The sequence below is a fragment of the Poecilia formosa genome, unplaced genomic scaffold (genome assembly GCF_000485575.1).
Source record: "Poecilia formosa unplaced genomic scaffold, Poecilia_formosa-5.1.2 Scaffold77, whole genome shotgun sequence".
Taxonomy (NCBI): domain Eukaryota; kingdom Metazoa; phylum Chordata; class Actinopteri; order Cyprinodontiformes; family Poeciliidae; genus Poecilia; species Poecilia formosa.
This window is the reverse complement of record NW_006800016.1, coordinates 1,803,064-1,827,732: the sequence shown is the minus strand read 5'-3', so window position 1 is coordinate 1,827,732 and position 24,669 is coordinate 1,803,064. Positions and strand designations below refer to the sequence as shown.

The 24,669-nt window shown below is 39.7% G+C and overlaps 2 protein-coding genes across 5 annotated transcripts in view; one reads left to right on the top strand and one right to left on the bottom strand.

Moving 5' to 3' along the window:
* Positions 1 to 56: 56 nt before the first annotated feature.
* On the bottom strand, positions 57 to 12,495 carry erp44 (endoplasmic reticulum protein 44). The gene is made up of 11 exons (XM_007556216.2): positions 12,316 to 12,495; positions 8,250 to 8,322; positions 7,192 to 7,231; positions 6,863 to 6,978; positions 4,357 to 4,541; positions 4,141 to 4,256; positions 3,880 to 4,054; positions 3,588 to 3,699; positions 3,347 to 3,488; positions 640 to 742; positions 57 to 555 (listed from the first exon to the last, which is right to left on the bottom strand). Exons 1-11 carry the CDS (start codon positions 12,373 to 12,375, stop codon positions 448 to 450), a joined length of 1,230 nt encoding a protein of 409 aa, XP_007556278.1. The 5' UTR covers positions 12,376 to 12,495; the 3' UTR covers positions 57 to 447.
* Positions 12,496 to 12,565: 70 nt separating this feature from the next.
* The window catches only part of invs (inversin), a 33,450-nt gene continuing 21,346 nt past the window's right edge, over positions 12,566 to 24,669 (top strand). For 2 of the 4 annotated variants that reach the window (XM_016673451.1, XM_016673452.1), the window contains exons 1-2: positions 12,566 to 12,717; positions 14,455 to 14,561. In XM_016673451.1, the coding sequence (XP_016528937.1) occupies positions 14,559 to 14,561 (3 nt within the window). In that variant the 5' untranslated portion in view covers positions 12,566 to 12,717; positions 14,455 to 14,558. Of the gene's footprint in view, positions 12,718 to 14,408; positions 14,562 to 24,669 lie in introns of all 4 variants that reach the window. The other 2 variants (XM_007556215.2, XM_016673450.1) reach the window with 2 other exon arrangements.

Below are 24,669 nucleotides of genomic sequence, written 5' to 3'. Positions count from 1 at the left end.
CACGGTTTGACGCTCAGGGCTGAGAAACAGCGTGATGACAAAGAGACTACATAAAATAAAGAAAACTCTGCATTTAATTTAGACCAACATTGTGATTCCAACGTAGCACAAACATATTTACAACCTCCGAAGAAATAAAAGTAAACTTCTCTTTTTATGTCCTAAATGCCCCAGACCCCCGCCCACACACGTTTTCTTCTTCATTCCCCCGTTCTCCTAAATCAAAATAAAAATTGCATGACAAACAGTTATGAAAATATAGGCTACTCCAACAATATGTTATGGGCCGCTCTCTCCTTCTTCTTCTTTTTGTCGTCGTCCTTCTCCGTTTTTCCAGTAAGGGTGTTGGGTATTACTCTTCTGTCCCGCTGGCCTGTCCCAACCCTGACCCCTCCCTGACCCCGGGGCGTGGCATTGAGTCTCAGGATCCCTGCAGGGCTGCTTAGGTCACAGCTCGTCGCGGTCCCGTCTGAGGATGGTGTAGCGGGTCTCGCTTGGTGCCAGCTTCTGGAACGAGCTCTCTGGAGGGTTGCTGGCCACCTCTTTCTCCGCCTCCTGAGAACAATAGTCAAGATTGAACTGAAACTGCAGCACTTCGTAATAAAAGCGGACTTCCTGTGGATAAGACCGGTGGCCAACCTGTCCAGGTGTGCTGTCTGTGGGGTCAGGACCGTGATGAAACTCTCTGTGAAGCTTTCCGGAGTGAAGATCCAAAACAAACTGTTTTAGCTTCCCAGGAATACTGAGGGGGAGGGGAAAATTAAATAAAGTGAAACAAACCTTCAACAAAAATGGCTTAATGGAGCTCGTTTACTATCGGTATGAAGTCAAAGATTCATATTTCTCTGAATCCTGTTTCCAAATCTCTTTGTCCCATCTTTAAAGGATAAATGCAAAGTTTTATCTTAAATTTATGGCAAATATTTACGTAGCAGCCAGACTTTAAATATGAAACGTAGAAAAAGAAAAGCTGGAAGAGAGAAAGGAGAGAAAGAAGGATGAATGGATGGACAAAGAGAAATCAGTCAGATTAATGCTTGGTCAATTGTTTGAATGGATGGATGGGTGACTGGATAGATGGATAAACTTCATAGATTTCAAATTAAATGTAACATCAATTTAGTAAGTTGTATCATATTGTTTGTCACGTGGGCCAAAATCATCAAGCTCAAAAGTAATTATTGTGGGCAAAAAAATATCCTTTTAAAAAACTAATCACCACTAATATTGCAGTTTTTTTTATCTACTGAACAATAAACTAAGCATGAACTATTTTAGTTAAATAAAATAATCAATTTTCTGCTTTCTTAGAGGAAACTGATTGTAAATCCAAAGATTCAAAAGGTTTTTGCAACTTTTTTCTAATTAACTTAAAGGCATCCAGTTTGCTCATTACTTTGGGCTTGAATGAAGAAAACTGAATAAATATTTTCTCAAAGGGATCTTGGTCAGTCTTCGTTTGAAAACACTTTGTGTATTTAGTCAAGTTTCAGTACAGCAGTTAAAATCAGATATTTGTCCACTACGGTGCAGCTTAGAGCTCAAGTCAATGAGAAGATGTGGTTCTATTTACCATAAAAATACAAGGAAACCAAGAAGCTTGGGAAACACAATCACTTTGTGTTGCATCTAACATTTATATAAACAGATTTTAATTTAAAAGTCATAGTTTGTGCCCTTATTGAATTATGAAGTTGTGGTGAGGGGGATGCATAAAATCAGTCCACTCTTGAATAAATAAGGAATAAAGTCTGGAAATAAAACAATTTCTCCATTTTTTAAGATTATTTCTCCACACATGTCCAGCGGTGGAGCTATGAAGCTGGCCGGCAAGAAGAGACGCCACGAGACGAAGCAGCCGACGAAGCATGAAAAGAAATCTAATCTGCTTTATGAATTGATCCGAGTGATGGGAGGTCGTGTGCTGGTGCCACATCAAACTCACCAGTGTGGCACATCAGGACACACATAAACAAACATGTATATATAACATACTGTGTGCTAATGTAATTACAGGCTGTGTGCATCACATGCAGTGCTGATGTGATGTAATTAGGTTGTGAAGGAGCTAGTAAAGTCCTCCAGGCTACTGTCTATCTGATCAGAGCCTGATTGTGGGGGTGCGTTGGGGAGCAGAATAAATAAGATTAAATTAGATTAGACTGGATTAGTTTAGCACTTATTGCACGTGCCAAATCATGTCACATTAGCTCCGGTGTCCTGGCCCATTCATAAAGGACAGATTTTAAGAGGTGTGGCATTTATCTGCTGTTCAGCAGTTTGTGTGTGTGTGGGGGGGGGTGTGTGTGTGTGTGTGTGTGTGTGTGTGTGTGTGTGTGTGTGTGTGTGTGTGCGTGCGTGCGTGCGTGTGTTTGATCATGAACGGATCTCATTATGAACAATTACACGCGCAGGTGAATGATACATCACACAACTCATCATCTGTCAGAACTATTCAAAGGAATGTTTCCCACCGCATATAAAACAAGATTTATTTAACAATTACAAGTACCATTTAAGCCAAATTTCATTAACTTATATTAGAGATGCACCAACCAGAAAGTTTTGATTGATTTCAAACCTCCAGTTTTTGGAAAGGTCTGTCCTGTCCATACACTTTTTTTTAAGAAATCCAATTAAAATATTATTTGGTTATTGATTATTCATATTAGAAGAAGAAGTGATGTCACACTGTATGTGAGGGGGAGGAAATGCTGTAAAACAGACTTTTTAAACTCGTATCTTACGAAACTAAAAACACGAGATTACGTTTGAAGTTTTTTATGCAAACCACGCTCAGCTCGCTTTCTCAGAAGTTGGAGTTATGATCAAGCACACACACGAGTTTGAGTTCAGGACGTTAAAAAGCAGTGAAATTTGCCAATTGTCAGGGTTAGGATTAACTAGAGGTTGGTAAGTACAATGCTTTAATAGGATGCAAATTCTCAGAAGTGTGAATAAATTGTTTTCATTTGCAACTTTCTCTATGCTTTGGCCTGAGCTGCAAACATATTGGATTTTTGAGTTTGACTGGATGATCCAGACAAAGATCTCTGAACAGAACTGAGGTCAGTATCCAGTGCAGCTGCAGAGAGTTCAAAGCATAAGGAGAGTTGAAGGTATAAACTTCTATTTGTATCTCAATCACAAACAACTTCTGTGATTGAAGACATAAAACTAAGATAAAAAGCAAATTGCACTCAAACTGACAATCTTGCAAAAATTGATTTCTAATTTCCCGTAAAAATAGAGACTTGATAATATCTGCTGATCTATGGAATAAGAGTTCAGGATGGAGTGAAATGCAAGAAACTTTTGTATTATTTGAAATGACTCAAGTACTTACGTGAGGTCTTTGAAATCAGGAAAGACATACATGTGCCTGAACGAGTCTATGGCAATGACGGGACAGTCAGCCGGAGTTTTCTGGATGTGGAGCAGAGGGTGGCGGAACTTATCGCAGTCCGCATGAAGGAAGTTTATCGACCCTGGCGGAGACGCAAACGTGTCACAAACACTATCTTTGTGTACAGGAAGTCGTGACTGATTAAAATCTAAATTGGTAACATCTTCTAAAAGCTGCCTACCTTTCTCACTGATGAGCTGTCGAGTTACTTCATTCTGGAACTTTTCTAAACTTTCAGAGTCTTCTTTAAGATGGAACAAGATGAGGAAGGGAAGTCCTTCTTCGGTCAGCTCCTGGAAATCACACACACAAAAAGCATCAGTGTATGGATCAACAACAACTAAATGGACGCCTGATTGACCTTTCAGGTTAAATTCTGATGGAACCTGACACATGCGCGCATATTTATCAGAACAAGTGGCAACATGAATCGTTTCTCGAAAATATTCAACAGAAAAACGAGGTAAACAAACCTCCCCGTTTTCAAAGGTGATCTCCCGAACTAGAGGCACACACTTGTCCTGCGCCCAGGTGTACGTCAGGTCAAAGTTGGTGAGGGAGCCGAGGTAGACCAGGTCAGGGACGCCCTCGCCCACGGGCTTGTAGATGACGTTGTCTCCGCTGAAGCGCTCGGACGCCGACACGGCCCTGGATGGACAGAGGTCAAGAGCAAACATGTAAGTAAACATTTAGTGAGAAACTGTGCAGCTGTAGAAATGGCGGTGAGCTCTCACCCAAACGCAGCAGAGAAGGTGCAGTCGTCTCTGAGGATGTTGGCAACTTTTTCATATGTGTGGTAGTTATCAGAGTCCTTTTGTTCAAAGTATCCGATAATGTTTCTTTTGCTTCTCTGTTGAGTTGAAGCGCAAAGTGTTAAATGATCATCTTGTGTGATTTAATTCAGTCATAAATGTTTACATGTAATTAGACATTATGCTTTTGGCACTCACATCTATAGTATTGACCTCCTCCATTGAGTGTATCTCCTTCACAGGGTCGACCTGCTGCTGGCGGATAAAGTCAGCGATGGCGGTAACCGACCTCTGACCCCTGTACTCCCTCTTCATCATCATCCCGTTGCGGAACAACTTCAGCGTCGGATACTTGGTGATGCGGTAGCGCTGAGCTATGTCGGCTACACACGGGGGGGGGGATAGGAGGAGTTAGGCAAATGAACCGATGAAGAGCGAGATGCATACAGGAAAAAAAGACAACCACATGGAGATGAAGAGCAGAGCGGTGACAGAGACAGCAGTTAAACCAGAGTCTGAAAGCCCAGCTCTCAGTCAGCTCCCAGCTCTGATCTCCCACATGAAAGCAGCCCCCCTGCCAGGAGTAAATATTCTCGCTGCGCACACTGAATGAGTGTGTGTGCGTGTGTGGCAGGTGTCAATCTCTCTGCGGGGCGTCTCTAAGCCTCCAGTCTTCACAGGATGCAGCAGTTTTGTCATTAGTCTTCAAACAGTTTGCAGGTCATCAATAATTCTCTTTAATTTGCTTTATCTCAAAAGGCTGAAGCTGGCAGCTTACGTGTGTGAGCTCTGGTGTGATGGGCATCTCCGTGTGAACATGTGCATCAAATATAGAGTGTAGACGTGCACCTCTTTCCCTTCCCACATAAAGTTTGTTGAATTTTTTTTGAGCATATACTCAAACAACATAAAGTGATTAAGCCTTTAATAAACACAGTAAGATCAGCAATACGAACGCAAATTCATTTTTTTTTTTTTACCATTTTAACTAAAACTTGCAACCAAACTGAGTCAAAAAGGATATATTTTTTATTTATTACACGCTTAAGATACTTTTTGAATATGCAACGATTATAAGAGGTTGAGCTTCAAGTTATTCTTTAATATTTTTTCCTGAATGAATAACATACATTTATTAGGTTATAGCAGTCAAATGGCTCTACAGTAGAGCTGCAAAGTCTTCATTTGTGTCTTAATGTAGCTGACATCATGCAGTCAGTGAGCACCTTTGTTAAGATGCAGTGCCTGTAAGTAAACATTCAGTGAGAAACTGTGCAGCTGTAGAAATGGCGGTGAGCTCTCACCCAAATGAGGCGGAGAAGGTGCAATCGCATCTGAGGATGTTGGCAACTTTTTCACATGTGTGGTAGTTATCAGAGTCCTTCACACTCTGATAACTAGATGTCACTTCACACCTACTTGCCAACTCAGCTCAACTCCCTTCTACCGACTAAACTGCATTTTTAAAGAATTAAGGTCATTTTAACGATTTTTATGTTAAGCTTTCTGCAGTAACACTGTAGTACTTAGAAACTCTGGTACTTTTTAGTGATGGTTATGGCTACTTTGAACGGTCAAATAAAGACCACTGTTCATACAAAAATAAAAACCTTTCATTACCAAAGGTAAAACATATCAGTTTTAGTTGGGGTATTTACCATAGTCCTGTATCCATATCAGAAGAGGATTTTATTAACCAAGGTAAAAGGTAAGGTAATTTTATTTACATAACACATTTTCAGCAACTAGACCAGGACAGGGTTGTTGCAACTGAAACAATAGTTTCCATAAATAAAGGAAAAACGCTTCCTTTTTAAAACAAATGACACTTAACACAAGTGGCTTCTTCAAAACAATTCATCGCATATCAAAACCAGCTATGCTTTAAATCCACAGATATTCACAGATGGAGTTCTACAAGCTAAATTTCAGCGATTTCTCAAGACTTTCTGAGAACTTTTTAGGCCCTTTATGACTAAACGTTAGGACCAACTTAATTAAAATTAAATAACTTACGTTTAAATGAGTACTTAATAATAACCAATTTATAATACTGTATATTGCAACAAAATCTTTTGATTTAATTTGCTTAAACAAAGGTCCAAAAGACAGTTAAAGGGATTTCAGCTAAAGACACCCAAATCTCTCAGACTGAACCACAACAAACATACCAAATAAATGCTGTCTGTGCAATTGTAAGCAAAACAAATTAGAAAGACAGAATAAAAAAAAAAATTACCTGAGAAAAAGAAAACAATTAAATAAGCACCAAGTTTAAGACTTAGCGTAATTTCAGACCGGTTCTGGTAAATCTGGACAAATTCAGGACTTTTTTTTAACACCAAAATTTAAGATTTTTCAGTTTACGGCTTTTTAAAACTCAGCAGAAACTCTGTAAAGTCTTGACTTCACTTCTAATAAACTATGGCAAGTTTAGGACAAAACACATGGCCGTCAAGATGAAAGCTCAAAAACATGCAAACACCATTATTCAAAATATTTTAACAAAGTTTAAAATATTTTACCTATTCCGTTCTAACAAAACCCATTCTTTACATTAAACGTGCTCTACGCTGGCGCAGCATTCACTTAACGATTACCAGTCATGCGCTTCTCACAGGAACGTTGCAAGTTATATTTTTAGTAACATCTTGAACAAAGTTAGAGAACACACAAAATAGCAGGTAAGGAAAGTATTACTCACAATGTTGGTCGCAGTCGACCCGAGCAAACACCACCTGCTTGGTATCAGGGAACTCCTCCCGCACGATGTTTGACGCCTCCTCAAAGATCGGATGGAGCATTTGACTAAATCTACACCTGCAGAGAGTTTAGATTTGGGTCCACTTTGCACAACTGGACATATTTCAGGTTAAAAAAAAATTTAAAAAGGTCATAAAATAAATGAAATGGTAAAGCTAGAAGAACTATTTTCTACTTGAGGTGTACAGCTTTGCAAAAACTCAATTTAAATGTGACTTAAATAATACAAAAAGATTTTAAAAAAATCATAGAAGAAAAAAAAAAACTTACCAGTCAGCGTAAAAGTTGACTAATGCTACCCCAGCATTATCTGCAAAAAAGACTCGTAATCAATACATTTGATTTTGTGTTAATAAATACATATTTATTATTACAGAAGAGGGGGAATAAACTCCCCTACTACGGATATATTTTTGTGTGATTTTCTCAATATAACGAGACCATCATCTTACTATTACACGAATAATAAAATCTAACATAACATTTATTTATGACGTATAAGCCTAGCCTAACTTTATTCCGATCAGTTCATCCATCCGGTATTGCTGTTTTTCACACTAGCCGATTCTTGTTTACGCTTCTGCAGAAATGTTCATGGCTGGACATGCAGACAGGCCGTGATGGCACATTTAAATACAACTTGTAAACAATATCATTTATACTAAATTGGCTATAAAATTTTTAACTCTGGTTGTTAACAGAAAACTTCAGTGCAGTCTTCCTCAAAAGCTCCCTAATTGGAGCATTTGAGACCGTAGTGTTATTTTACTATGTTTTTGCTGTGTTAACAAAGGAAGTTATTTTATGACATTAATGGTTTGGCCGGATCAACAATTATAGCACAATAAGGAGATTTTACTCCAGGAAAATCTCCTTATTTTCCTGGAGGGGACAAGACTTTTTTAAGTCTTGTCCCCTTAAAAAAATATGTATATTCAAAATCGAAGCCTTTTAAATGAGGCAAGTATTTAGTTCTTTCAACAAAAACATATATTTATAGAAATATGACAATTCTTGGTTTCTGTATATTATTATACACCGAGCCAAAAATTGTAATAGAGCAAGATCAAAAGTCGATATTACAAAAAACTCTAAGATAAAATTAAATTCCAGTGTAGGAAGTGAGAATGTTTTTTTTTTTTTTTTTTTACCAACATTTATCTGCCTTGTCTACAGCTAGATAAAAAGAAAGGCAGTTTGTTTCAAAATTTCCCATCCAAAATTAGATATTTACTTCAGAAATACACACAAAAGTGATAGCAATCTAAATACAATAGAGCAAAATGTCAAACTTGTTTCATCTAAATATATCAATTGTAATTTCTTACTCAGGACATCATCGATGTTGGATGAGTCCAGACTGACGATTTCTGCTTGCCCTGGAGTAGAGAGGCCCATCACCTACAGACGAATCAGAAACATCGTCAATTAAAGCTGAGCGCATCCACACAGCAGAAAAAAAAAAAAAAAAAAAAAAAAACGACGGATATATGTGGCTCAAGCAAACAGAACCTCCCACAAAGTAAATCAGAAACTGTAGCATTCATGACTCTGGATTGATAACAGATTGTTACCCACACTGCACGGGGAAAACATTCACAGGGCTTCACTTTTTGTTATAACACAGCAGAAAATTATTTCCCCTCAAAATTCTACATACAATATCCCATCATAACAAATTCAATAAAAGATAGTTTTATTCAATTTGATCTGCCAACTATTAATCAAATACTTGATTAACACTTTGTTGAACTACCTAGCGCAATGCTGCAACTATGGGACCTATTTTTGAGCATTTTCTACCATTATTCTTTGCTGGACCTCTTAAACTCCATCGGGTTGGATGGAAAATGTCGATGCAGACATTTTTAGTCTTCTATAGCGAGGATCGATCAGGTAAAAGTCTGGGCTCTGGCTGGCTCACTCCATGACATTTACAAACTTCTTCAGAAGCCACTCCTTTTTAATGCTTGCTGTGGGCGTTGTCCTGTTGGAAAGTGAACTTTCACCCCAGTCTGAGGTCCACTGTACTCTGCAGCAAGTTATCCCAAAAGATGTCCCTGTGAATTGTTGCAGTTCAAAGTAGTGTCCTGCTTCCTGCTGCCTGAGAACGTCCCACAGTGTGATGGGGTCAACACCATGCTTCACTGCTCACTGGGTGATGAGTTGTGCCTGAAAACAGGATGCCTGGCATTCAGGGCAAAGACTTCAATCTTTATTTCATATCCTAAGAGTCACTCAAATGTCATTTGGAAAACTGTCATTTTATAGGTACAACTTTTAAAATATATATACATTGTCAAGAAAATCAATTCAAGAATTTGGGAGGGCTTCACAAGTAGTGGACTAAAGCTGGAGTCTGCACATCAAGGCCACGATACTCAGGCAAAACCTGCAGAAAGCTACAAAGTGTCTTACTGGGCAAAGGAGAAAACAGGACTGCTGCTCAGAAGTCTAAAGGTTTTACAAATGCAAGAAAAGTTTGCATTTCATTTAGAAGTCAAGGTCGCAGAACGAGGAGGAATAACCTCAGAATGCATGGTGCTTTCTGAGAACCATGCATGAACTTTCCACATTTAGTGATGACTGGGGCTGCCACTGAGCTTTCTGAAGTCCACACACACCACAGCTGTGTACCAGGAAATGATAGAGCACTTCAAGCCTCCACCTGCTGGCAAGCTTTTTCAAGATGGTGGTTTAATTTTGCAACAGGACGTAGCACCTGCTCACACTGCCAAAGCTACCAAAAGCTGGATAAGGGACCATGGTGTCACTGACTGGCTAGCAAACTGGGCTGACCAGAGCCCCATACAGAATCTAAGGAGTATCATCAGAAGACGAGAAACACCCGACCCAACAGTGCAGATAATCTGAAGGCTGCCATCAACGTAATCTGGGTTTCCTGAACACATCAGCAGAACCACTGGCAGACAAAGCAAAGACTATTTATACTTATTAACCTGGGATTTTCTTGTTTTATTTGTAATAAAATTGGCAAACTTTCAAACAAATATTTTAAATTACTTTACGAGGCAGTGGGAGGCTGTGAGCAGAATTTTTAGCTTTCCCGAGCGAAGCAATGTTTGGAAATAAAAGAGACATTCAATAGTAGCTGCCTTCCGTTTGACATCAAAGCCTCTTATCTACCTCTAAAACAAGCCCTGATATATTTAAACCAGAAGTTCAGGTTTTGAGACATGCAGGCCCATAATTAGAATATTCAACTTGGAAAAACAATAAACAGAATGCCACTCCCAGAGCTTAACCTTAACAGCTGCTACAATGTCAATTACGCAAAAAAATGTACTTTATATGGCTACTACACACTAAAGTGCTTACATTCATGTCAAAAATGTTTTCACCGCTTTTCCATAAGTAACTGCAGGTCAAAACTTTAGCATTGTAGGAGTAGCAAAGTATGCATCTAATGCTACACTACATATTAAAGATAAGTCATGTCAAGGTTGTATATTGGGTGGGAACAAAACTATGTTAATTATAGTAATTTATGTATGAATGACTGCATTTCTAAACTCTAAATCTTTTGGAGATAATGAGGGTAAAGGGTGACACACCACAGTTGTGTCACCGTTGCAATATCACACTTTAACACATTTCTTTTTCCTTTCCACCTAGTTCCCATTTTCAGTTCATTTCAAGTTTATAATGCCGCTCACTGTCATATCCACTTTAGTAAAAAGTTCTATGACATGTCAAGACTTTAAAAATATGCTTAGTGTATGAGGTGCGATCCAAGATTACTAAAGATCCGCTTTAACTGGGATGTGAGAAGAACACTACAGCATTTGAGCTGCATAAATATATTCATAAACAAACAAGTGGAAATACCACTCTCATTTCCATAAGTCAATGTATAAAAAGAAGACTTAAATTACTCCTGTGCTACTAATTAATATCTAATCTGGTTTCTATGATCTACCCACAGGTTCTTGATGGGTATGAAAGCACACCAAGGTTGAAAAAAGTTGCAGTTTCAAAACCACTATAATTTTTTGTCATATTATTCCGACAGCTTAAAAGTCTTTTTAATTGGATGTCAGAGAAACGGGTCGGTGAGCTCGGGGTTTCTTTAGCTGTCAAAAGCAAATATTAATGTAACTCCCCCACCTGCTGCTCCATAATCATAATCAGTTAATCGAGAAAGCAAAAACAATAAATAAAACACCTATACTTTTCTTGTTTTACAAGAAAAAGTTATCTGTGCATCTGAATATTCCACCTCTTACTCTTTCATAAAACTAGAAAAGGCACGCCAAGAGCAGCATGTCTGTAAATCAGCTGAGTGCAGGTTAATTGGCCAGCTAATAATAGCTTGTTAAAATCAAAGTGTTAGTCTGCTTGGAGCAGATTTAGACCTGATTTTTAATTAAACCAAAGAACCAAAGTCAATTTATTTTGATGTTTTAACTTTAGAACTAATAACATTTACAACAAAAATATTGCAGGTTTTGAGATGCAGGCTTCAAATTAGAATATTCAACTTGGAAAAACAATAAACATAATAATGGATAATCTATGTCAAAGTCAAATTAATCATTTTGCAGATAAATAAAAAGCACAAATCGTGATTTTTTTTTCCCCCGCATTAGTGTCATTTTTAAAATTCATTGCAGATCTAGTACAAAGCATAAATAACTCATAAAACTTGTATTCTGGATGCCTTGGTAATAAAATCATCTCCCCATTTATGTATAATTTAATATTCAGGTTATTAGGAGCCACAAGTTGCTCAACTGCTATAACTCATTGACAATAATTTATTTCAAAATTGTAATTTCATTGCTGATCGCTTCTGACTTCACAGAATGCCATGTGACACCTGCAGACCCACAAACTGCCACATTCGTCGTGGTTAAACCCATCAAACCATAGGTCTCTTCAGCTCAGAGAGAAGTTTTCATTTCACTGCCAAACTAAGCTTCCCTTTAGTTCCGGGTTGTCGGCCAATGAGAATGAGCCACAACAGAGGAATTTACCAACCGGCGAGCATCATTCAGAGACACATTTATAGCGACAGCAAAAGTACGACAATAACTTTGTACAGTAAAACAAAAACAAATGCTTAACCCGTTTAAACAGTAGGGCAACCAATAAGCTTCCAAAGCCGTACTAGCAATTAGCAATGACTTCACTGCAATTAATAGATAAGAGTAGGTAGCACCTACTGCTAACTATTCTATTGCTCATTCAGCAAAATTGATCAAAATTCCAACTTTATCACCACATTTTAGATTTTAATAAACACGCATCTTATATTTTAACATGAATTCAAGTTTTTAATGGGAGTACAGTTGACCAGCGAGCAGAATTTAGCTAACATTAGCTCCATCTGTTAGTGACCGTACTGTCCCCGGCTGCAAAACAGACGCTTACCAGCAATATAACAGCGGCGAAACGTATATCCAGAGATGGAGATATTACGAACAGTTTCATTGTATGCTGTAGTTATTGGAGGAGGTGGTGGTGTTGTTCAGCCTTCCCGGTCAGTCTCGACACCGTTCTTCTCTGTAGCAGGAAACAAACGGCGAACAGAACTCACGGTGACCACGGAAACCCGAGCCGCACTTCCTGGTTATCGCTAGGCTTTTTGGGTAATGTAGTTTTCGGTACGTTGTTAAACAAGCGATACACTCCACAGAGAGAACTCAAAACATGGCGAATGAATTTTGCTGTAGCACTGTAACGGGAATTGTAGTGTTTACAACGTTGATCCAACGGGACGCCTGGGAGGAAAACTTTCTGAAGAGTTTTGTCTGAGAAAAAAGGATTCCGAAGGTAAATATGATTACAAACATGACTAAACTGGCATGATACATTATCAACATTTCGAGTGGTTTTAATCTTAGACTCTGTGGAACCATATTATTCGAACGAAAAATATATTTCGCGAAACACAGGAGAGTTGCATCATTGTAGTTGGAGATTTGCTATTCCCACATCTATGTGTAACACAGCTTTTACCCCCTTTTTATGACCTCATTTAAAAAACAGTTTTCAAAACAAAAACATAACCCAGGGATATGTTTGTGTTAACATTACTTTGGTGATCTGAAATATTAGGTGTGACAAAACAGAAAAATAAATAAATAAAAGAAAAACCTAAAAATTCCAAAATAAACCTAAACGGTTTATTCCAATTCCTTCCAACTGCATAAAAAGTTTATTTGTAATTTTTGTTATTTCAAACTCACTCAAACTTTCAGATTATCTGGCTATGGTAAGCTTGAGTAAAAACATTAAGATTCCACTGCCACTTATTTACTTAAATTTATTAACACAAAGATTTTAAACAGAAACATCATGATCTAAGTGCTTTTATTTTGAGTAGAGAAGCTACCATTTTTCCTACTGCTACTGAAATAATACACATATTGATAGTGTTATAGTTGTGCTATCTATAATATGTTTGTAGCTTTGAGTTAGTTTATAGTAGGTATTTATCCCCATAGTAAGTATTGATATTGATATAAAGACTCCAGCAAAAACATATAAGAAATATCCATTAAATGTAATTTTACTTTTAGGTCCTTATGGCGCACAATTTCATATATTTTTGCTGTTTTGCTTGTTATAGACATAGCAAGCTGATATTAGCATATTAATTAGTAGGCCTACCTGCTTCTGAAGTCAGTGACTGTTTACAGGACAACTGTCAAGTTAGCAGATGATGTTGGTCATAACATAGCCATAACTTAAAGCTACAGTATGTAACTTTATTAAATTTTACACATGTTGAGACTGCCACTCTGCCATGACAGTATGGCATCAGATAGTCTGTGAAAAAAATTTGCTCCTCTCTGCCTTGTCCCAGTGCTAAACTAGTAACAACTAATCACTGAGAGAAGGAAGGTCTTAGCGCTGTCCATCACCCTGGCATGTCTGCTCTCCCTCTATTACGCTTCAACTTCTTCCTCATAGCAGAGACTGTTGTGAATGCTAAGCTAGTTAGCATAGCCACTGATGACGATGGATAAACAGTTTTCCTATAAAGGTAAATTGTTTCTCCACCATTAGCACATTGAGCAGCGAATACACGAAGTTGATTGACAGCGCTAAGCCCTACCTCCTAGCTCTGATTGGTTGTTTTTGGTGCATTTCTTAAGATGACAATAATAACTCGGAAGGACATGGAGGAGATTGATCTTTTCACAGATTATTTGTCTCACAAAACACTGTCACGACATGGTGACAGTTTTAATAAATATGTAAAAAACAAACATACTTCAGCTTTAATATAATGTGCTAAAAATAATAATTTAAAAAAATTTGAGAAACCAGCAAAGACTTAAAATTATAGCAACAGAACAAGAACAAGTTTAGCTGGAACATTTTAAAACCTCTACATATCCTGATACCGATAAGGCACATCTGATGAGATCAAGTATAAAAACTAACAGTCTCCCTCAACCTTACGTCTGTCATCAGCACAGTAGCTGAGTTTTACTGGCAGTTATTTGTATGGACAGGTGGGTCGGTCTCAGCGTGAGTGAGCGTCTTTCTTTGCTCTGCCAGGAGCCAGGATCAGACCAGGTAGGGGACCTGGATGTGTCTTCACACCCACTGAGGATGATCTGAACTGGGAAGAATCCTCCAAAGTGTCCCCCCTCAACAAAGACATGGTAAGAATCCAAAACCCTAAAGCAGCTTCGCACATTCAAATCCCAGAACCTTTTCTTTCTACTAACTGTTTGTATATATGTTGGTCTCCAGTTTGTAATTACCCCTCAGGAGTTAAGACTGTCGAGGCCTCGTGTAACAAAGCTAATTGTGGGTGCTGCATCTCCCTAATTATTAAGGAGATTAGATGTTGAATTGAATCCCAGCATTAATATTTGATGTGCTAAAGCTGTCCATAGGGGGGGTTCCCAGTGTGGGACATAGTCACAGATGGAGAGAGGAAGAATCAGCTCCCTCCGAGGAGGAGAAAACAAACCACTGACCTGCTCAAATCATTAGTCAAAAATTTCTATTCTGGGATTTTTTTTGCATTAGAAAACAAAGTAATGTAAATTTGAAGTATTTCTTACATTAGTCCAGAGGTTCCCAAACTGTGGGGCGCGCCCCCTAGGGGGGGCGCCGTGTGATTGCAGGGGGGGCGCGGGAAGCCGTCTGGATGAAAAAAAACAACCAAAAACCTGAACACTGTATGCGCTGTGTTTTTACCTTAGAATGGCCAACTCTCCGTTGTTCCTATGTCAATTTGATACAGTAGAGGCTTCCACACTTCCAATATTTGTGTCCTCTGTCACTTTTATCAGCAGTTAAAACTGTTTAATCCGTTGTTAACATGTTGTAACCTGTTTTTCCGAGCCGCCTTTAAATGCAACATGAGCGCTACGACGCTCGCGCTGGGTTTCCACCTGTGAAGGAGACCTGCTGCTGCTGTGCGGAGCTACGTAGGTTTGTGTTAGAATCACGGCAGCAAACCAGCAAAACGCAAAGAACTTTTCACAGTTTTTCCCTCCAAACTAACCGACTGAGTTGAGTAAAGCTGTTGGATGAAGGCAATGTTAGCTAAAAGATGACTAGATAATATCAATACAGAACCTTAAGCTTAACAAGTACCTTGTAGGCTACCGATGTTGGTGCCTATTTTCAGCTACATACATTCATTTTGCCCCCCCCTCCACCCTAGCCCTAACCCCCCCTCACACGCGTCGTTTCAACCAGACAGCCATCTGTAATCCATAGGGGGGGCGCAGAAGAAAAAGTTTGGGAACCACTGCATTAGTCTTAGTTTCCATGGTGCTTTAACAGATATACAAATTGAGATTAATTTCTAATTGCACATGATAAAAGACACCGATTCTGATGTGCAGTGCCTTGGATTAAGTGTTCAGTGACTGTTTCTTGATTTTAACTATTCCACATTTCGTCACATTCTCGCCACCAACAGCTTTGAAGTATTTCATACGGGATTTGGAGTTTTGAACAAACCGCATTCATGTGCTGAAACACGCTTAGCTCACCATTCAAACAAGACAATGACTCTTGACATATAGACAAAACTACAATGCAATGGACCAGTCAAAGTTCAGACTGGTTGCTTTCTGTTGCAAGACTTGAAACTCGATGTTATGTTTGATGCTCAGCCTGACTGACCCTCAGCTTTTTTGCATAGACAAATTCAAATGTGGACAAACACTGAAGGGCCACTCACAGTGCTGTTAGTTCTGTTTCCGTTTGTGTTTTTCATGCACATTTTCACAAATATAAGACATTATTAACATGACGAGTTATGATTCAATTTTGGTTTCAGAGACTAAAAAGCGGATATTAAAAATAAATGACAAACAGGAAGTTTAGCTTTGCACCAATTTGTTACTTATTAAGACATTTTAGGAGCTCTCTTGCAGTTTAAGCTGAACAAAAGAAACATTTTAATAAAACAGAACATTTGAAACATTATATTTGCTGACAGCTATCAAACCTCTGCACTTGATTTTTTTTTTTGCTGAGGAGTTATTTTTAAGTAGCAGCACAAACCCGCCATCACTTTGATTCTGTTTGTTTCTTTTTCAGTTCCCCCCCCATTTTTCATCACTTCCATTGATTTCTTTTTCTGTTTGTTTTTCCATCTGATTACGTCCTCGTCCTCTGATTCGCCAGTGGGCACATTGCTTTCTGCACTTTAATTGGCCATTTAATTAGATCACAGTTTTAGTCCAATTAGACTTGGAGGTGTAGGGGCGAACGAGGATGGAGGAGGAGAGAGGAAAAAGTCCCCAAGCTGGTCTATCTGTCTCCCAGCCCCCCCCCGATTCATGTTCTCTTCACTTCTCTTCAGTCTTTTCTTCATTTCTTCATTTTACTGCCTGCACTGCTGTCTCCCCCTCTCCTCCCTCCTGGAGGCGTCTCATTAGTGATATAATGCGATGACACTAAACGCACCACCTCTCTTACTTTCTGAGTGTCTGGCTGAACTGCACAGACAAGGTGAGAAGGACTCTATCTGAGCATTTTTGGTAGAAGTTTCTTAAGAAAGTAGCATTCTTCTACCATTCTTAGACCCAAGCTGGAGACACACATGGTTTTAGCACTAACTAAAACCATGAACTGCATGCTGGACACAACCCTTCTGACTCAGCGCAGTGCCACAGTGTGATATAATAACATCTGATGATGCTAAAGCATGTCAGTCAAATGCAGGAAAACACTCCTCTGTCATTTTAGTTTTTTTTGCACAGAGTTTAAGCTTTGTGGTCCACAGCCCTACTTCTTAACCGGCTTTACCATACGGCAAATAGTCACAAACAACACCCAGGCGTTTGCAAATATTCACGCTTTAACTCTGGTGTTTGTTCTCGAGCGACACAAGGTAATCTTTGTTTAAGTCAAACACAGCATATCCTTTTCGAACTGGTTGAAGGCAAACACTTCAAAAATGGTCGTCTAATCTGAATGCGCTCAGATTAGTGGCATAAGTTTACAGGCTTTCATCATCAGCGTGAATGACACGGCCACTTCCAGCTAGGGCAATAAATCAATAACAATATATTTCACGATAGACACGTGATCAATATCAATAGACAAAGCAACATTGAATGATTAATTGATTATTGCGACAGGCTTATGGGTACGGTTCAACGTTTTTCAACATAAATTTTTTTTTAAAAAACATATAAAATAATATAAAACAAAAAAAATAAATAAATTCTGAAGTTGTTTACTTCGTCCTGGATAAAGAACAGTTCAAATAAATCTTTAAAAGTCCCAATTAAATATCACATTTATGCTGATGCAGAGTGTGTGTAAACCTCTGACTGGAGCTTTATGTTTATATGTGTTTTATATGTTAATAATCAGACAGCAGGCAGGCCTGTTGTAACCATAGGCATCACAAACTGACCCCTGTGGCTGTGAGATTGACAGCTGTAGTCCCGCCTAATTGCATTACTCTCCCAGGTGATTGGCTCGCGCCCCGGGGGCTCATTTGTCAGGATGCATTCTGGTAATGATGTAAATTAGCAGATCTATATGTCACTCAGCCCTCTCGCCTCCTGCTGATTGGCCCCGCTGTGCCCCCGGGGCTCGGCCCCCAACCAGTCGAGGGAGCCGGCTCATTGGTCTTCAGGGAACCGGGAAGTCCCCCAGAAATGGGGCTTCGCAGATTGGACATCCCTCTGGACTGATATTATCCTTCCTCCTACCTCTTTAGCTGTCAGTCAAAACCCAGGGCTTGTTTCCTGCAGCGTATATCTTTTTATCTGAAACATACAGACTCATTCTGAAACACACAGAGGGACATGTAGGTGGCCTAGACAGCGGATATAATGGCCCCACGTAGGCTAAGAACATAAACACACTCTGTTATGACTCATAAACTGTAAATCTGTATGTTTTAAACTGTAAAACAAACTGCGTGTGGGTGTGTGTGGGCTTAGCGTTGTGTAGTTCCCCCCTGTTTTTACCCAGCATGTCAGAGCTGTCTTCTGTCAAAAGCAGACACCTTCACAGTGATGGACAGCCATGAGAAAAAAAAAACAAAAAAAAAAACGCTCTGCACAAACGTACACTCTGGTTTCTTTACCTTCTCGTCTCAATAGCACCTATTGACAAGCTGGTTAGGGTCTGTGTGCATGTACAGGCTGCAGCGTGTTTGTGTGCCGCACACCCGTAGTGTTGCTGAAAGGTCTCAGGGAAGCGTCTGGATTCTTTGTTAAAGTCACTTTGGTTATGTGAGGTAGAATATGAATAAAGACTAAATAATGTCAGCATCAGCATGAGTCGATACTCATACAGATGCACATTCACTTGGTCAGGACCTCAGCCACTGATCGATGGTTTACTCTGAGTTATTGTCTTCCTATTAACAAGCCGAGCGCTCCCTGAGGAACTCGTATGAATAGCTAAATGAGACCACTCCAAACCTCTCAACGGGAACTTGTGTTGTTTTTACACCCTCCTTTGTTTGACTGCAGACACTGCATCTCGAAAAGCCTTTTTAGCCAAATTTGGACGCGCGGTGGGTGTTTCCAAAGCACTGCGTTTCTCATGAAACTATAACTGGCTGCATATGGCGGTCATGAATGTCCCACACACGGATTCGGATATTGACTCGTCCCTCTTGTGTCACTTTTCGGCCATATTATGTTTTTTTTTTTTTTTTTTTTTTTGCTTTTAAGATTATTCATAATCAATTTGCTTTATTCCTGCAGCAGCTGGAGCCTTTCAGGTTCACTTGGAAAATGTAAAGAAGAATCAGAACACAGTGGGTTGCAAAACTATTCAGAACTCTTGAACTTTTCCTCATTTTGTCATGCTACAACCATAAACACCAATGGATCTTATTGGGATTTTAGGAGGTTGACGAACACAAAGTAGAGTGGAAGAATAATAATGATGCAACGTTTTTTGTTTTTTTTTTTTTGTTTTTTGCAAATAAAAAATGATAAAAGGGCTTTTTGTTTTTTAATTGAGCCCCACTTTATTCCGGTAGCATTGCAAAGATCTTAATTCATATTCAATTTAATTATCTGTAGAGTACCAATTCCCAAAACATGTCATATGTAGTATTCCAAATTATGCTAAAGGTCTGCACATTGGTAGAAAAAACATGCAGTGGCAAGATCACAATCTATGTATGTCAAAAAAACATTCATCATAATATCAGTGAAAATGTCCATGATAGTTATGGAGGAGATGCAGAACTCCACAACTCAGGTGGAAATGCCTGTCAGCAGGAGAGTGTGAAGAAGGAGAAGAAGAAGAAGAAGTTCCCCAATTTTTTCATAAAAAAGCATTTTCTCTGCATTGGTGATAGGAGCATAAATATTAATAAAAACTATACTAAAATAATCAAACTTTGTCTTGACTAAAAGATACCTCCCCTGAATGACATGTTCAACTTCTGTTGAGTTTGGGATAAACACTCTGGAAAAGAGGAAGCCCACCCCTGCACTCTGGGAGGTGCGGTGACTCAAAATGACCCCCCCCCCCTCCACTCTTTGACCCAGTCTGTTTCTATTAATTGATCACTGTGCTTTTCTTGCAGGTAAATTACATCAATTTTCTTTTGGTTCAGCGTTTGATAAATTAAAGCCCGTTTTTCAGCCTCCCTCACCCCGTTAAGATTCAAAGATGCAATTTTAAAAGAATTCATATTGGGTAAGAAGCTAAAAACAAAATACCAAAAGACAATAAAAAATAATAAAGTGCTACTGTGCATTATTTAAATCAAAGTTGTTTTCTAACTTTGGTCATTATTTTCTTTAGTCTAAAAACTTCTGAATCTGTAAAACCTGATACCTCTTTGTTCCTAATATGATGTCTTGCAGAGAAATAAAATAATCTCAAATTAGGAAAATAACTTTCAATTTTTACACCTCTAAATCCTTTAGTTTGTTCTAAAAACGTTTTAAAAGATTCTGTAGGGTATCTAGGTTCTCTTATGTTCGTTTATGACACAGATATCTCGCTGGTGTCAGAGACCCAGCTCTCAGCGTCGCTACTGTCCGACACCTCTTTCCTCTCTGCAGCCAGCTTACTGGCCTGTTTACTGGCCTGCACAGCAGCCACCACATTCCTCCTTTTGCTTTGCCTCTTTAACGGGGCTGAAGCTTCCAGCTCCATCGCCTCCTCTGCTTCACCTGTCTCTCCTGCCACTCCAGCTCCAAAAACCGACTCTGCACTGTTCTGTCCCTCCACCTGCACCTCTCCTTTCCCTCCCTGATCCCCACACCCTAAATACTCCTCATCGCCCCTCACCTCCTCCTGCTGCTCTCCCTGCACACCATCCCTCTCTACCACTTCACTTTCACCCTCACCACCATTCACACCATCACCATCGTCATTCACCCCATCACCATACAACACCGTGCTTCCATCCTTTCCCACACATACACTCATTTTCACAGCTTCCTCACCATCCACTACTGAACCCTCAACAATACCTTCCGCCCTCTCTTCTGCAGAGGGCCCCGCCGCGGCAGCCTCATCAGATGGATCCTCCACCTGCTCAGCAGCAGCAGGCTGCTGCTTCGCCGCACTCGGTGGGGCCGGCCCAGCCCTGTCGGGACACATTTTTCCAATGTGCCCCTCCTGGCCGCAGCCAAAACATTTCATATTAAAGGACGTTGCAAACAGGATGTAATCAAATTCGTCTACTCTAACACGAAAGCTTAAATTCAGTTCCTCATCTCGCCGATTAAGGATCGTAAACAGCTGTCTCCTATAGGAGACAACATGTTTCAATAACGGTGATTTGCAGCCTGAAGGAACCTTCTTTATGGGTGACACTACCTTCCTGTGCCTTGACAACTCCTTAACCAAAAAATCATCACTGATGAACGGCGGCACATTCGACAAGGTCACCCTAGTCGCAGGCAGCGTCAAGGTCGAAACCTGCAAAAACATGCCGTCCACCGTGACACCCACCTCGACCAGCCGTTGAGCCTGCTCAACCTTCTCCACAAATAGAACAACAGCTCCGTTCATGCGAGCTGCCAATCTAATGGACCCATGTCCAACCACTTCCCTGACCGCTAAACAAACTTCCTCCACGCTACACGGAGAACCGGCACCCACTTTGACGCCGTTCTTCCGCGTTAGCGTGGAGAAAGCCCCACCACCAGACACCATGGCGTCGTCAGACGCCGGCCAGCCAGGCACGCCTGACGGCCAAACCCGAACCCAAACAAAAACCCCTTAAAATGTGACAAACTAACACAAAATCACAACTAAATAATTAACAAAACCCCCAAGTGAAAAAGCAGTAAGAAAAAACCAAAGATAGAAAATATACAATCGCTCTCTCTTTCGCTCTTCTTCCGCTCTCCACTCACCCTCCTCTCACACGAAGAAGAATAATAAGAAGAAGAAGGCTATTTCTGAAAGAAAGCCTGACAGAAGCTGTTTTTGGTTTGCTTTAAAATTTGACACAGGATGCTGTGTCCATCACCATGGACACAGCATCCTCAAAGTAAAAAATGGCAGTAACATCATCATGCTGCGAGAAAACTGTTCTTCAACTCAGACATAGTTGTCACAAACAAATAACTCAGGCAAAACTGGAGAAAAACCAGCAGATGACTGCAGAGGAATGGTTAAAATCAAAGCACTTTCATTTGATAAAACGGCTTAGTCAAAGTTCAGACCCAAATTCAATTGAGAATCTGTGTCAAGGCTTGAGAATTGCTGTTCAAAAACGCTCTCCATCCAAGCTTAAGCTGTTTTGCAAAGAAGAATGGGTAAACATTGCTGTGTCTTTGAGTGCAAAGTGGCCAGAAATAAGCCCCAAAATACTTGCAGCTGGAACTGCAGCATAATAACAGTCTACAAATAAATGACTCAGGGGGGGCTGAGTCCAAACGCATGGCACACTTTTCAGATTTTTATTTGGAAAAGATTTACCTTGTATCATTTCCCTCCCATTTCATAACAGTGGTCGAAGCTGTGTTAGTCAACATGCTGTAAAATACCTAAGTGGTTGTAGTTTAAAGTGGAAAAAAAATGTGGAAAAATTTGAGGGAGGGAAAAATTTTTCATGGTGCAAGAAAAGTTCAGACTACAAGGAGAAACAAAGTCTTTGCAACATGATTTTAACATCAAATCTAGTGAAGCCCTTTGTAAAATGTCTGCTCTTTCTGCACATGTTTAATATTAGTAATTGAAAGCTGCATGCGTGTATGTGCACACTTCTGTCTGAGCAATCGTTGTTAATTAGAGATGTTTAGAGAAGCTTGTGGTTAATTTTGGTGAAGTGGCCGTAAAAACGCTCTGCCTCTCACGGAAGATCACTTTCCATGACGCGGCACATGTTCCAAGCACTCACGCAGCGACATAATCACACACACACCTTTATGGTGCTGCATCTTCCATTTCTTTTCTACCTAACCCCCTTTTTCACACACAAAGATGTTCCCTGTGTTAGGTCCCTACCACCTCTTGGTGGAGCGTGAGAAAGCAAGAAGCATGACAAGTAATTGCCATGCTGCACGCAGTGTCTACATGAGCGCTGTTTATGAGGTGACCAGAGGGAGGAAGAGTGGGACGAGAAGAAAATAGAGCAGCAACCTGGAGGAGTTTCATCATTTCTTTGACAATTTTCAAAGATTTCTGGTCCGAAAAAGTGTTGAGAGTAGAAAAGGTTGGGGGGAAAGACTTTATGCCTCCTTCTGTTGTGTACAAAATAAACATCTGAGTTTAAAAATAAAAATCTCCAACCAGGTTCTTTCATGGTGGTATTTACATAAAAGCTTCATCCATTCATCCATCCTTCCATATATAAAATGGAGAGCCAGTGATCAGGAGTTTCTTTGCTGATTTCTAAATGATCATTTCGATTTGTTTTTTATCACAGTAAAACCCTTTAAAGTCCTTTAATAGATGCAGTAGTTCTGTGTCCATCACAAAGCGGTTCCAGGATTATTTCAGAGGATATGCCACTTACCTCCATCTGGTTTCTAAGGTTGTTCAAAGTCCATCTTAGTTGGTGCCGTTAGTGAAAATGTAAATATTCTTTTCAGTATTTGACCTGTGATTGGGGATCTGAGCCCTTAAAGGGAAAATTGCCAGGTTCCTCTCTCTGATCGATTGATTGGTGCATCTCCAGTGCTAAATCAGATCTGTTTCTAGACACAGTGATGAAAATGTTTCAGAAAAATTCTCTCATTGTAACTAGGAGTTGGTGCCTCGAGCGTTTATGTGTTTAGGGGCAATAATTGATTTCTGTGTTTTGCCCCGCAGGGCTCATCCCCACATCTCCCAACCCAACACACACACACACACACACACACACACACACACACACGAACACAGCCAGGCTTGCTGCAGTATTAATGAGACATGAATAAGACATGAAGAGAGACCCCCCTCCTACATGCTCACACAGGGTCCCCCCTCCCCAGCTGCTTCCTGTCTGCAGATTACCCAGCTTTCACTGGGTTCTGGTTAAGTGGGGCCAGGAAGAGATTTAACCCCCTCAGCAGGAGGAGACGTCCAGCATACATGTATCAGCGTGTGCGCGCACACACACTTTACACCATCAGTTATTAGAAAAATTTTTTTTTTTTTTGTGCGTCGAGGTATGTTTTAGGAATCTCAAATGGTTTAAAATATATTTTTAAAAATCCTGGTTTTGTAATTTAACAAATATCTTTAATTTGTAAATAATTAAACCTGGAAAATCTGATTTGGGCAAAAGTATTAAAAAAATTAAAAGAACTGCAGTAGTCTAGCCACGTAAGTGTGTGCATTCTTAAACTAAATCTCTGCTGAAGCACCTTTACATTTAATTTCAGCGTTCAGTCTTCTTCTATTTAATAAAATATTTGCCCATTCTAGCTTCCTGATGTTCTCCTAATCTGTCAGATTGTGAAGACGTCGTTTGTCCACAGCCCCTGTTCTTGTCATCCTGCAGAGTTTCTATCAGATTAGGTCTAAAGATTAGAAAACTGTAATTTTCTCCTGTGAAGTTGCTCTTTTATTGGTTTAGATGTATCCCTGCATTCACCACAATACTGAAAATATTAACTCCCACCTAAAGGTTTTGGACTGACTGATAGCTGGAATTGTTCATTTAATTTTCATCCGTACTCATGATGCCGCCACCCCCATCTGTCATGGTAGGTGTTGTTTTCAAGATGTGCAGTTTTGTTTTTGTGCCAAACATTTATTTTAAGAATTCTGTCCCAAAATTTCCAGTTTGGTTTTAGCATATTATAGCTTATTCTTCCACAAAGTTTTTTGGAAATTTGAGCCACATGGTTTTGGGAGTTTTCTTTAGAA